This window comes from Macaca fascicularis, chromosome 2 (genome assembly GCF_037993035.2).
Source record: "Macaca fascicularis isolate 582-1 chromosome 2, T2T-MFA8v1.1".
Lineage (NCBI taxonomy): Eukaryota > Metazoa > Chordata > Mammalia > Primates > Cercopithecidae > Macaca > Macaca fascicularis.
Genome location: NC_088376.1, coordinates 1,477,199 through 1,489,819, shown reverse-complemented (window position 1 = coordinate 1,489,819; position 12,621 = coordinate 1,477,199). Strand labels below are relative to the sequence as shown.

General features: G+C 45.7%; 1 protein-coding gene and 1 non-coding gene across 3 annotated transcripts in view; one reads left to right on the top strand and one right to left on the bottom strand.

The window, feature by feature from the left end:
* Window positions 1-204: 204 nt before the first annotated feature.
* The window catches only part of TFRC (transferrin receptor), a 33,415-nt gene continuing 20,998 nt past the window's right edge, over window positions 205-12,621 (top strand). Inside the window, exons 1-6 of one of the 2 annotated variants that reach the window (XM_065539624.1) lie at window positions 205-261; window positions 5,153-5,211; window positions 6,887-7,088; window positions 8,100-8,295; window positions 10,369-10,518; window positions 11,039-11,141. In XM_065539624.1, coding sequence (XP_065395696.1) covers window positions 5,176-5,211; window positions 6,887-7,088; window positions 8,100-8,295; window positions 10,369-10,518; window positions 11,039-11,141 — 687 coding nt within the window. In that variant the 5' untranslated portion in view covers window positions 205-261; window positions 5,153-5,175. Of the gene's footprint in view, window positions 1,198-5,152; window positions 5,212-6,886; window positions 7,089-8,099; window positions 8,296-10,368; window positions 10,519-11,038; window positions 11,142-12,621 lie in introns of both variants that reach the window. The other variant, XM_045387277.2, reaches the window with a different exon arrangement.
* LOC123572037 (U7 small nuclear RNA) lies at window positions 9,641-9,700 on the bottom strand. Its single transcript, XR_006696382.2, has one exon. It is a non-coding gene; the product is annotated as a U7 small nuclear RNA (small nuclear RNA).

Below are 12,621 nucleotides of genomic sequence, written 5' to 3'. Positions count from 1 at the left end.
GCCTTGGCGCCTTTTCCCTCTGCCTTCGCCTCGCCCGCAGCGCCCTCCGCGGAGGGCCCCGCCCGGTGCGCGCGCATCCCCGCCCCCAGGCGATCTGTCAGAGCACCTCGCCGAGCGTACGTGCCTCAGGAAGTGACGCAAGGCCCCGGGGGGCCGGGGGCGGGGCCAGGCTATAAACCGCCGGTTCGGGGCCGCCATCCCCTCAGAGCGTCGTGATATCGGGTGGCGGCTGAGGCGGCGCGGGACGGAGGACGCGCTAGTGTGAGTGCGGGCTTCTAGAACGACGCCGACCCTCGTGGCCTCCCTTCGTCCTGCGGGGCTTGCTGGAGCGGCCGCTCCGCTGCTGTCCAGCAGCCACAGGGGGCCGCGCGGGGAGCGGGAAGGCGGCCGCGGCCCCAGGCGGGGCGGCCGGGATGGAGCGGGGCCGCGAGCCTGTGGGGAAGGGGCTGTGGCGGCACCTCGAGCGGGGTCGGGCGGCTGTGCGGAGAGGCGTCCCTTCTCCTCTCGTCCCTTCGCCTCTCGTCCCTTCTTGCCCGCCGCCTCAGTCACAGAGCGACGAATGGCTTCTCTTACTGCTCGGAGGACGAGAGCAGGTGTACCCCACGTCGCTCAGCCCCGCGGACTTCGGGTCCTCGCCCTTGCAGGCTGCAGGCCCTCGTGCGCGGGCTCCGGGCTGCGGGTCCGGGAGCGCGGGCGCAGTCCCGGTGCAGCTGCGCGGCGTGCGGCGTCGGGGAACACGTGGCTGCTCCAGGAAGTCGCCCCGGGGAATGGCTGGGATCCGTGGGTGACCTTGGGCTTGTAAACCTTCGCTTCCCCGGGCTCCGGGCAGGCCCCGCTCTCACTGCGGAAGGGGACAGAGCTGTCCCCGATTCGGTTACCTGGCGTGTTACAGGCATTAATTAGATACGGGCTTCTGTAAACTGACCCTTCGGCTCTGGTACCAGCTGGTCTCGCCACGCTCTGCCTGTTCGCCGTGTGTGGATTCTATTTTCTCAAGGCAGAATCCGGCGGAACGCCGCAGGTGTTGACATTAAGAATATTGCTAGCAGTTCTCACGACAAGACGGGAGCCATGGGAGTCTTACTGGTGAAAGACACTTGGAGATTAGCGGTGTGGTCAGAGGGCTGCGCTGTGTTGATGGGCGCCCGAGAGGCCGTTGTGTCACATTCTGCTGGACAGTTCTTTAAGGTTGGGAGGGTGGGTAAGAAAATACATTCTGATTCGGCTTTTTTCGGTTAACGCTTTCCCTCTGCTCACTGCTTGTAGAGACTTGGGTACGTCACTTATCCGGGGACTGGATTCTGCAGCTTTTTCCATTTTCTTCCCCGTTGATAAGAGGATTGAAGTAGGAAATTGTATTTGGCCACCCCATACTTGTATGCTAAGCTTACTGTGAAAATTAAGGTTAAGCTCTCTAGAGTGTTTGTGGACCCTGCTGGTCCCCCCACCCCCCGCCCTCAATTTTGGGTTACAGTATGCTTCTCAAGAAAATCCAGAGTTAAGATAATTTTTGTCATCGATATTGCAAGGTTATATAGAGCACGGCATCCTTCAATTTCCTTTGGATGTTCTTATCAAGTAATGGTGGCTGTAAACCTAGCCTGTGTTGAAGGTCGTTGGATACACAGCAGTTTGGCTAACTGTGCCCTCAGGCGAGGCAGTTACTTGCCTCTGATAATGTATTTACATGTCATGGAGCAAGGTTCCCAGCCAAACCTGAATTGGATCACAATCCAATTTATGTTAAAACTGATTCTTGGTTGGGTGCCGTGGCTCACTCACACCTGTAATCCCAGCACTTTGGGAGGCTGAGGCAGGCGGATCACCTAAGGTCAGGAGTTCGAGACCAGGCTGACTAACATGGTGAAAGCCTGCCTCTGCTAAAAATACAAAAATTAGCAGGGCATGGTGGCTCATGCCTGTAATCCCAGCACTTTGGGAGGCCAAGGCAGGCAGATCGCTTGAGGTGAGGAGTTCGAGACCAGCCTGGCCAACATGGGGAAAGCCCATCTCTACTAAAAATACAAAAATTAGCTGGGTGTGGTGGTGCACACCTGTAATCCCAGCCACTCAGGAGGCAGAAGCTTGAGAATCACTTTAACCTGGAAGTCAGAGGTTGTAGTGAGCTGAGATGGCACCACTGCACTCCAGCCTGGGCCACAGAACGAGATGCCATCTCAAAAACAAAAAAAGAACCTCCCTACTAAACCAGAAGAGTGGCTGGGATGGGAAAAGATTACTGGTCCAATGTTTTCATTATATTTTTCATATCATTTGGAATCTCATACATCAAGCATGCCCCAGTACTGTTAAATACAATATTTTTACTCATTATCAGGTCGTTCAATACCAGTTATTACAGGATAGGGAAGTCAGTCAGAGAAGGCTTCATAGAGATGGCCCTTGAGCTGAGCCTGGAAGAAATGAGGACCTCAAGGAACAGAGAAGAATGTTAGTGGGTAAAAAGATGGGCTGGATTCTGTCAGATTTTGGAGAAAATAGAGGGTAGTGAAGTGGTTAGGCAGTGAATGTGTTCCATTTCATAGTTCAAAATGTGGGGCTACGTTTTGCCTACCTGAACTTCATTATTAATGTGAAAAATTGAATTGTTGTTTTCAGTCACCATTGAGAACACCAAAGATACACAAGTAGCTTAGATTATTTATTTATTTATTTTTGACGGAGTTTCACGCTTGTTGCCCAGGCTAGAATGCAATGGCGCGATCTCTCCGCAACCTCCACCTCCCCTGGGTTCAAGTGATTCTCCCGCCTCAGCCTCCCCAGTAGCTGGGATTACAGGCATTCGCCACCACGCCCAGCTAATTTTGTATTTTTTTTAGTAGAGATGGAGTTTCTCCATGTTGGTCAGGCTAGTCTCAAACTCCCGACCTCAGGTGATCTGCTCGCCTCGGCCTCCCAAAGTGTTGCTGGGATTACAGGTGTGAGCCACCATGCCCGGCCATCGCTTTGTGTTCTTAAAATTAATTTAAAACTAGAAAACTTGAGGAATGATGGTTCAGATGAGTGTCAAACCTTGCAAGATGTTTTTTCCTGGAAAAGGATGATTAAAATTGGTTCAGGGTGGGGCCTTCCAGGTCTGCTCTAGTGATTGGGTCCTTACTGCTCTGGTGGTGGCAGTGATAAGCTTTTTGTAACAGAAGGGGCAAAAGATTGTGCTTCTGGCCAGGCGCAGTGGCTCACGCCTTGGGATGTTCTTGTCAAGTAACTAATCTTAGTACTTTGAGAAGCCAGGTGGGTGGATCACCTTAGGTCCAGACCACCCTGGCCAACATGGTGAAATCCTGTCTCTATTAAAAATACAAAAATTAGCCGGGCATGGTGGCAGGCGCCTGTAATCCCAGGTACTCGGGGTCTGAGGTGGGGAAAATCGCTTGAACCCAGGAGTCGGAGGTTGCAGTGAGCCGAGATCATGCTGTTGCACTCCTGCCTCAGCAACAAGACTGAAACTCTGTCTCAAAAAAAAAGATTATGCTTCTAAGAATATGACCCATTGCATATGGACGCTGGTCTTTAAAGCTTGGATTTAAAAATAAGTTTTTTTGTAATGGGTTTTAGAACTTTTTTTCTTTTTTTTTGAGATGGAGTCTCACTGTCCCCCAGGCTGGAGTGCAGTGGCGCCATCTTGGCTTACCACAACCTCTGCCTCCCGGGTTCAAGCGATTCTCCTGCCTCAGCCTCCCCAGTAGCTGGGATTACAGGTGCCCATCAGCCCGCCCAGCTAATTTTTGTGCTTTTAGTAGAGATGGGGGTTTTACCACCTTGGCCAGGCTGGTCTCTAACTCCTGACTTCGTGATCCACCTGCCTCAGCCTCCCAAAGTGTTGGGATTACAGGCGTTAGCCACCACGCCCGGCCAGAAAGCTTTTTCTTAATGCCAGTTATCATACCCTTTGCTTTACAGTTTGCATATACCTCACAGCTGGCTTTGTGCCGTGTGCGCGTTTAATATGCTCTCAGTGTACTCGTATGTAGGAAAAGCTTTAAAATAGTCCAATAAATGTCCATTTTGCAAATCTCAGGATCATATCACTTTCACGTATCTAGATGCCCTCAAACCGAAAATTCAGATTTCAGTTAAGGCCTTTAACTTAACATAGGACTTTGATTACAGAGATGTATTTTGCTTTGACAGAAGTTAAGGTTAATGTCTTAAATTTCCAGAGATGAGAATACAATTTCTATAACCCAGTAACCCATTTAACTTCACTTAGATTATCAATTTTCAGCCGTGAACAGGCCACTTAGTTTCTCTGATAAGTGGCCTCTTCATCTGTAAAATAGCAGATCTGTGTTTCGTGTTTCTTTTTGTGTCAAAGATCGAATCACTTGTAGAACTATTCAGTCAGAATCAGGATTTCTTCCCCTTTCCATTGAAGATGGTTTGTGGTGTTCGTAGCATAACTGGTCTTGTCTGCTTTAGTCTTAATTTTTTCAAGTGATAGTCTGTTGTCTTTTTGTGTGTGTCACTTTTTTTTTTTTTTTGAGACGGAATTTTGCTCTTATTGCCCAGGCTGGAGTGCAATGGTGTGATCTTGGCTCACCGTAACCTCCGCTCCCCGGGTTCAAGTGATTCTCCTGCCTCAGCCTCCCGAGTAGCTGGGATTACAGGTGCACACCACCATGCCCAGCTGATTTTTGTATTTTTAGTAGAGACAGGGTTTCACCATGTTGGTTAGGCTGGTCTCGAACTCAGGCTGGTCTCGAACTCCTGACCTCAGGTGATCCACCAGCCTCAGCCTCCCAAAGTGCTGGCATTACAGGCGTGAGCCACTGCACCCGGCAGTATGTGTCACTTCTTTGTCTACTCAGAGCATAGTGGTTCATACCTGTAATCGCAGCCCTTTGGGATGCCAAGGTGGGAGGATTGTTTGAGGCCAGGAGTTCAAGACCAGCCTGGGCAACATAGAGTGACCTTGTCTCTACAAAAAAAAAAAAAAAGGAAATACATATATAACAAGTATTAAAAAGGATCACACTTAATTTAGTTGTCATGTAAATTGTGGTTAAATGCCTTTTCTAGAAAAGTGATAAGGTATTTTAAAAATTTGATACAACATTTAGCCTGGTAATAGAAAGTTCACTAATGTGATACAGTAGTATCTTTCTCAATAATTCTCTATTCTGATACCTAGGTTCTTCTGTGTGGCAGTTCGGGATGATGGATCAAGCTAGATCAGCATTCTCTAACTTGGTAAGATATTTTCAGTTGTATTTCTGTCTGCAAGAATGTGAAATATACAAGCATGACTTGAAGCATGAAATAATAACCCAAATCTATTATCAGGTATTCATTTACATTTGAATTGGTCTTGAGGCATAACTGATCCCACAGAGTTCAGCCTTCAATAGGGTTGATTATAGAAGGTCTTGGAAGAATTCTCAGCGTGGTTCTGGGTGTGGTAGAGGGGCAGCCGAGTAGACAAGGTGAACTAAAGAAAGCGCTGATCAAAATGTCTCCTTAGTGAGAGAGGTAAAAAGCAAAGTTGGCCGGGCGTCGCGGCTCACGCCTGTAATCACAGCACTTTGGGAGGCTGAAGTAGGTCAATCACCTGTGGTCAGGAGTTCAAGACCAGCCTGACCAACACGGTGAAACTCCATCTCTACTAAAAATACAAAAAGAAAAAAAAAAAAATTAGTGGAGTGTCATGGCGCACGCCTGTAGTCCCAGCTACTCGGGAGGCTGAGGCAGGAGAATGGCTTGAACCTGGGAGGTGGAGGTTGCAATGAGCCGAGATCGCGCCACTGCACTCCAGCCTGGGTCACAGAGGGAGACTCCATCTCAAAAAAAAATGAGGCCAAGTGTGGTGGCTCAGTCCTGTAATCCCAGCACTTTGGGAGGTGAGGCAGGAGGATCACTTGAGGAGTTTGAGACTTGCCTGGGCAACATAGCAATCCCATCTCTATTAAAAAAAAATGAAATTTTAAGAAACATTGAGTAGACAGTATGAGCGAAAGCTGAAAGAACATACAGAAAAGACAGCCATCCAGGACATGATGAAAAGGAGCCTAACTCTTGACACACTATCTAGACCTCAATTCTCTCTTTTATTTATTTATTTTTTGGGATGGAGTCTCAGCGTGGGCTCTTGTTGCCCATGTTGGAGTGCTCACCGCAACCTCCGCCTCCTGAGCTCAAGTAATTCTCCTGCCTTAGCCTCCTGAGTGGCTGAGATTACAGGCGTGCACCACCATGCCCAGCTGGTGTTTTGTTTTTTTTTTTTAATTTTTAATTTTTAAATTTTTAAATTTTTTTATTTTAGTAGAGACGGGATTTCACTGTGTTGGTCAAGCTGGCCTCAAACTCCTGACCTCAAATGATCCGTCTGCCTTGGCCCCCCAGAGTGTTGGGATTACAGGCGTGAGCCACCGCGTCCGGCCTATTCTCTCTTTTCTGTCTTCTATCTTATGCTTAGTCAGAATTTCTGCTTATTTATAACCTTGTTTTATTCTTGTTCCCTGGCTCCCGCCAGCATCATGGTCTGGGTTACTGCATAGTATCCTAAAGTGATTTGTGCCCCTAGTCCCAGCTGCTCAGGAGACTGAGACAGCAGAATCAGTAGAGCCCAGGATTTTGAGGCTGCAGTGAGCTGTGATGACACCACTGCACTTCATCCTGGGAGAGAGAGGGAGACCTTGTCTCAAAAAAAAAAACCAAAAAACCATTTACAGAAAAGGAAAGACTGATTGAGAAGACCAGTGTGAACTAGCCCTTGACTGGGCCCAGGGAAGAATGTTGGTTTGAAAGGAAAACACTGAGGAATACATAGCAAGTCATAGTAATGGCCCAATAACAAGCATATACCTAAGCAAGCTTTTCCTAAACATTCCTGTGCCTGTTCTTCATCATGCCTTTTTCCCCAAAACAGTTTGGTGGAGAACCATTGTCATATACCCGGTTCAGCCTGGCTCGGCAAGTAGACGGCGATAACAGTCATGTGGAGATGAAACTTGGTGTAGATGAAGAAGAAAATACTGACAATAACACAAAGCCCAATGGCACAAAACCAAAAAGGTGTGGTGGAAATATCTGCTATGGGACTATTGCCGTGATCATCTTTTTCTTGATTGGTAAGAATGACCATTCCAAACTTCAATATTTTCCATAACCAACTCTGAGAAGTCTGTTATTTCAGTTCAGCATATAGTTATTTTGTGCCTTTTTGTTTTGTTTTGTTTTGTGACAGTCTTACTCTGTTGCCTAGGCTAGAATGCAGTGGCACCGTCTTGGCTCACTGCAACCTCTGCCTACCAGGTTTAAGCGATTCTTTGCGTTAGCCTCCTGAGTAGCTGGGACTATAGGGGCTCACCACCACACCCGGCTAATTTTTTTTTTTTTTTTTGAGATGGAGTCTCTGTCGCCCAGGCTGGAGTGCAGTGGCGTGATCTTGGCTCATAGCAACCTCTGCCTCCTGGGTTCAAGCGATTCTTTTGCCTCAGCCTCCTGAGGAGCTGAGACTACAGGTGTGCGCCACCACACCTGGCTAGTTTTTGTATTTTTAGTAGAGACGGGGTTTCACCATGTTGGGCAGGCTGGTCTCTAATTCCTGACCTTGTGATCCACCCACCTTGGCCTCCGAAGGTGCTAGGATTACAGACACGAGCCACTTCACCCGTCCACTTTGTGCCTTTTTAAGTCCCACTAGGAAGACAATCATGAGTAGATTCTATACCTGTCATTGAATTTAGTCTGGTTGGAGAGAGAGACCCATGAATTCTTTCAATACGACGAGCAAGTGTTTTCTTTTTATTTATGTATTTTTTTGTTTGCTACCACTCCACCAGGAAACAAATGTTACACTAAAACATATACACAGGATACTGGTGGTGTAGAAGCTCAGTCTGATGTTTCAAGGAGGTCTTTTGGAAAAAGTACCTATGTTTTGAATAGCTAGCTATTTGCAATAAAGCTAGTATACAGTTCATTAAGTGGCTTAAAGTATACAAAACTGAGATGCATTATATACTTTAAAACTACTTAGAATTTGAAAACCAGTATTTTCAAGGCTTACCTGAAAAGTATTAACAGGGATAGATCACAAGTGAAATTCTGAGTTCAGCTCTGGAACTTTGTCTCTTTAGGGTTTATGATTGGCTACTTGGGCTATTGTAAAGGGGTAGAACCAAAAACTGAGTGTGAGAGACTGGCAGGCACCGAGTCTCCAGCGAGGGAGGAGCCAGAAGAGGACTTCCCTGCGGCACCGCGCTTATACTGGGACGACCTGAAGAGAAAGTTGTCAGAGAAACTGGACACCACAGACTTCACCAGCACCATCAAGTGAGCATGAGCTACTTTGCAAGTATCTAGATGAGTAATTCAGGAATTATGATAGGCTGCAGGGAAACAATAATGGTGACACTGTGGGAATGGCTTTTCAGAGAATACAAGACTTGCCATGTTTAGCTAAAGAGGGTGAGGGGCCTGTAAAGAACTGAAACTATACTGGTAGGAAAAAAGGTAGAACTTCTAGGGAGTCTCCTTTTTCTTAAAAAATTCATAGGCCCTTGATGTTTTCCCGATCTTTGTAGCTTATTGCTTGCTGTCATTCTTTGGCTCTGATTTTTCTTCTTAATCTCTTTTTTTTTTTTTTTTTTTTTTTTTTGAGGAGTCTTGCTCTGTCGCCCAGGCTGGAGTGCAGTGGCACGATCTCAGCTCACCGCAAGCTCTGCCTCCTGCCTCAGCCTCCCGAGTAGCTGGGACTACAGGCGACCATCACCACGCCCGGCTAATTTTTTGTGTTTTTAGTAGACACAGGGTTTCACTGTGTTAGCCAGGGTGGTCTCGATCTCCTGACCTCGTGATCTGCCCGCCTTGGCCTTCCAAAGTGGTGGGATTACAGGTGTGAGACACCGCGCCTGGCTCTTCTTAACCTCTTATAATGTTGTACTAAGCTCTCCTTTGTTGACAAGGGCATCAGTAGCTTTTCTCTTTTATGGGAAACAACACATGCCAGAAGTAGCCTTTTTCATCTTCTAGATCATGGGTAATTTAACTGCCTGACTTAAGTCTCTAGTGCTTCTTAGTTTCTGCTGATACTCACCCATTAACCCATAGGCCAATAAGTATCCAGAGACAGTGTCTCCCTCTGGTGGAGGCTGGAATACAGTGGTACGATCTCATCTCACTGCAGCTTCAACCTCCCAGGCTCAAACGATCCCGCCACCATAGCTTCCTGAGTAGCTGGGACTATAAGCACGCAGCACCACACCCAGCTAATTTGTTTTTTAAGAGACGGAGTCTCACCATGTCTTCCAGGCCGGTCTGTCCTTAGATTTTTATTTTTATTTATTTAGTTATTTATTTTGAGATGGAGTCTTCCTGTGTTGTCCAGACTGGAGTGTAGTGGCACGATCTCAGCTCACTGCAACCTCTGTCTCCCAGGTTCAAGTGATTCTCCTACCTCAGTCTCCTGAGTAGCTGAGATCACAGGCTTGTGCCACCACACTCTGCTAATTTTGTTTTTGGTAGAAACGGGATTTCACCATGTTGGCCAGGCTGGTCTCGAACTTCTGACCTCAGGTGACCGACCCTCCTGCCTCGGCCTCCCAAAGTGCTGGAATTACAGGTGTGAGCCACCACACCTGGCCAGATTTTTATTTTATATTTATTTATTTTATTTTTAATGGGCTTTCTGGCAAAAGCCAGAAAGCATGCTAGACAGATTCTAAGAGCTGTAACACTTGTCCATATAGTTTTACTATCTTTGCACATCCATGCCTCTGTGCAAATAATAAATTTATCTTTTCCTTTTTTCGAGCTTCCTATAGTTAGCGTGGTACTGTAATTCTTTAGTCTTAAGTTATGGCATTTTCTACTTCATCTAGTTGATGCTTTTGTGCTTATTTACTGTACACCAGATATTATGGATAAAGTGAGAATATAGTCCACCCCACAAACATGTGAGAACTAATATGCTGAGTAAATAGAAAGAGCGATGGGAGATCAGACCAAGGAGCAGCTTTGCTTCAGGGTATTCAGAAATGCTTCACAAGTAGGTGAAAATTGAAACTATGCACCCTGTTTAGCACAGTAGTACTATCTTAGATTTTATAATTGACTTTATAGTAGATCTCCTGGAAGCTACTCATTTCCCCTCAGCAGATACATTATGATGAGGCTCTTGAAGGGGTCCTTTATAGTGGGTAAAGAAGCTGTGAAGTTATAAATTAAGATTTGGGGCACAGTTTTTTTTTTCTTAGTTTGTGTTAATCTAGAAGTTTTGGGTCACAGTTCGTTTATCTAAACTATGAGGGATAATATTTTGCTTTCAAAACAATTTGTTTAATCCTTGAGTTAAATGTTTATTTTAAATTAAACTTAAGTTTATTTAAAAGACATTTTCTCCTCCAGGCTGCTGAATGAAAATTTATATGTCCCTCGTGAGGCTGGATCTCAAAAAGATGAAAATCTTGCATTGTATATTGAAAATCAATTTCGTGAATTTAAACTCAGCAAAGTCTGGCGTGATCAACATTTTGTTAAGATTCAGGTCAAGGACAGGTATGTTGAAAGATGGTAAACTTATTTTTATACAAGTAGCTATTTTCAGGTGTGCTAAATATAGCAAAGACTTTTTGTTACTGTTGCTTTTTTTGAAACAGAGTCTTGCTCTGTCGCCCAGGCTGGAGTGCAGTGACACAGTCTCTGCTCACTGCAGCCTCTGCCTTCTGGGTTCAACTGATTCTCCTGCCTCAGCCTCCAAAGCAGCTAGGATTACAGGTGTACACCTCCATGCCCAGCTAATTCTTGTATTTTTAGTAGAGGTGGGGTTTCACCATATTGGCCAGGCTGGTCTCGAACTTTTGACCTCAGGTGATCTGCCCGCCTCGGCCTCCCAAAAGTGCTGGGATTACAGGCGTGAGCCACCACACGTGGCCCAAAGGCTTTTAAAATAAAAATTAAGCTTAAGATTTAGAGGTAAATTTCCTGAAGCCAAATAATGCAAGACATACTAAATGTAAGCTGTTGTGTTTTTTGGAAGGATGACCTTAGGCTTATTTTAACTTCATCTTTTTAACAGTGCTCAAAACTCGGTGATCATAGTTGATAAGAATGGTGGACTTGTTTACCTGGTGGAGAATCCTGGGGGTTATGTGGCATATAGTAAGGCTGCAACAGTTACTGTAAGTAAGGCAAAACAGTGCATGAGATGCTTTTCCCTCTTGAATCATTCAAAACTCATCTTTTCTATTCTTAGGAGTTATACATTTACTTGTAAAATGTAAATTATCGAGAGATATTTTGGTTTTCAACCCTCTAATGACACAGTCAACATGCAATGTCTTCTCTCTCTAATTACTTTCCCCATATCCTGCTTTATTTTTTCTTTATGGTACTGATAGCACCTGACATTATCTATACCTTTGTTTCCGTTAGAATGTGAGCCAAATGAAGAACCATGGGTTAGTTCTATTTACTGCCATGTCCCAGAGCTTTGGAGAATGGCTGACCATACATAGTAGTATTTGCTAAACAAATGCATATCCTCCCTGTGGGGACAGATCTAAATATCCATCTTGGATGGGGCCTAGTCTTAGCTTGATTCATTAATGCTTGATCTTTTTTTATTTTTGTTTTGAGACAGGGTGTCACTCTTTTGCCTTAGCTGGAATGCAGTGGCGTGAGCTTGGCTGACTGCAACCTCCACCACCACCCAGGCTCAAGTGAACCTCCCGAGTAGCTGGGACGTCCTGCTAATTTTTATTTATTATTATTATTATTATTATTATTATTATTATTATTTGTGGTAGAGACAGGGTTTTGCCATGTTGACCAGGCTGGTCTTGAATTCAAACTCCTGAGCTCAAGCCATTCATGCACCTCGGCCTCCCAAAGTGCTGGGATTACAGGAGTAAGCTGCTGCACCCAGCCCTTGATCTTTTTAAACTTAGGCAGATACAGTCAAATTAACACAGAAATAGAGAACAGATAGATGGAATAATTTTCAGCTTAAAAATCACATTTGTGGTTGGGCGTGGTGGCTCACGCCCATAATGCCAGCACTTTGGGAGTCCAAGGTAGACAGATCACCTGAGGTCAGAGACAAGCCTGGCCAACATGTTGAAGTCTACTAAAAATACAAAAATTAGCTAGGCGTGGTGGTGGGTGCCTGTAATCCCAGCTACTTGGGAGACTGGGGCAGGAGAATCCCTTGAACCCAGGAGGCGGAGGTTGCAGTGAGTGGAGATTGCGCCATTGCACTCCAGCAGGAGCAACAAGAGCGAAATTCATCTCAAAAAAAAAAAAATCACATTTGTGAGTCGGGCATCTCCAGTGGATACCTTTCGAGGCGGGCGCAGGTCTGTGGTGATTCCTTGCCTTTCTGGATACTTGTGCTTTATCACTTTGCCTGGCTGCCTGTAAGCCAGGAGTTTAGAGATGGTAGATTGTTCTGCTAAAGAACATTGAAGATTTTTCTTCAGCTTCCAGCTTTCTGTGTTCAGGTGCTTGGTGTTAGTGTCTGTCTATAGCTGTTCATCTGGACTCTTCTTAGCTTAGGAACATAATGACACATCCAAAGTTGGTGTATGCAAGTCACTTTGTTGTAACAGATGGTATTTTAATTTTGGGACAGATGTATTGTCAGGTCTTTCGGTTAAAACC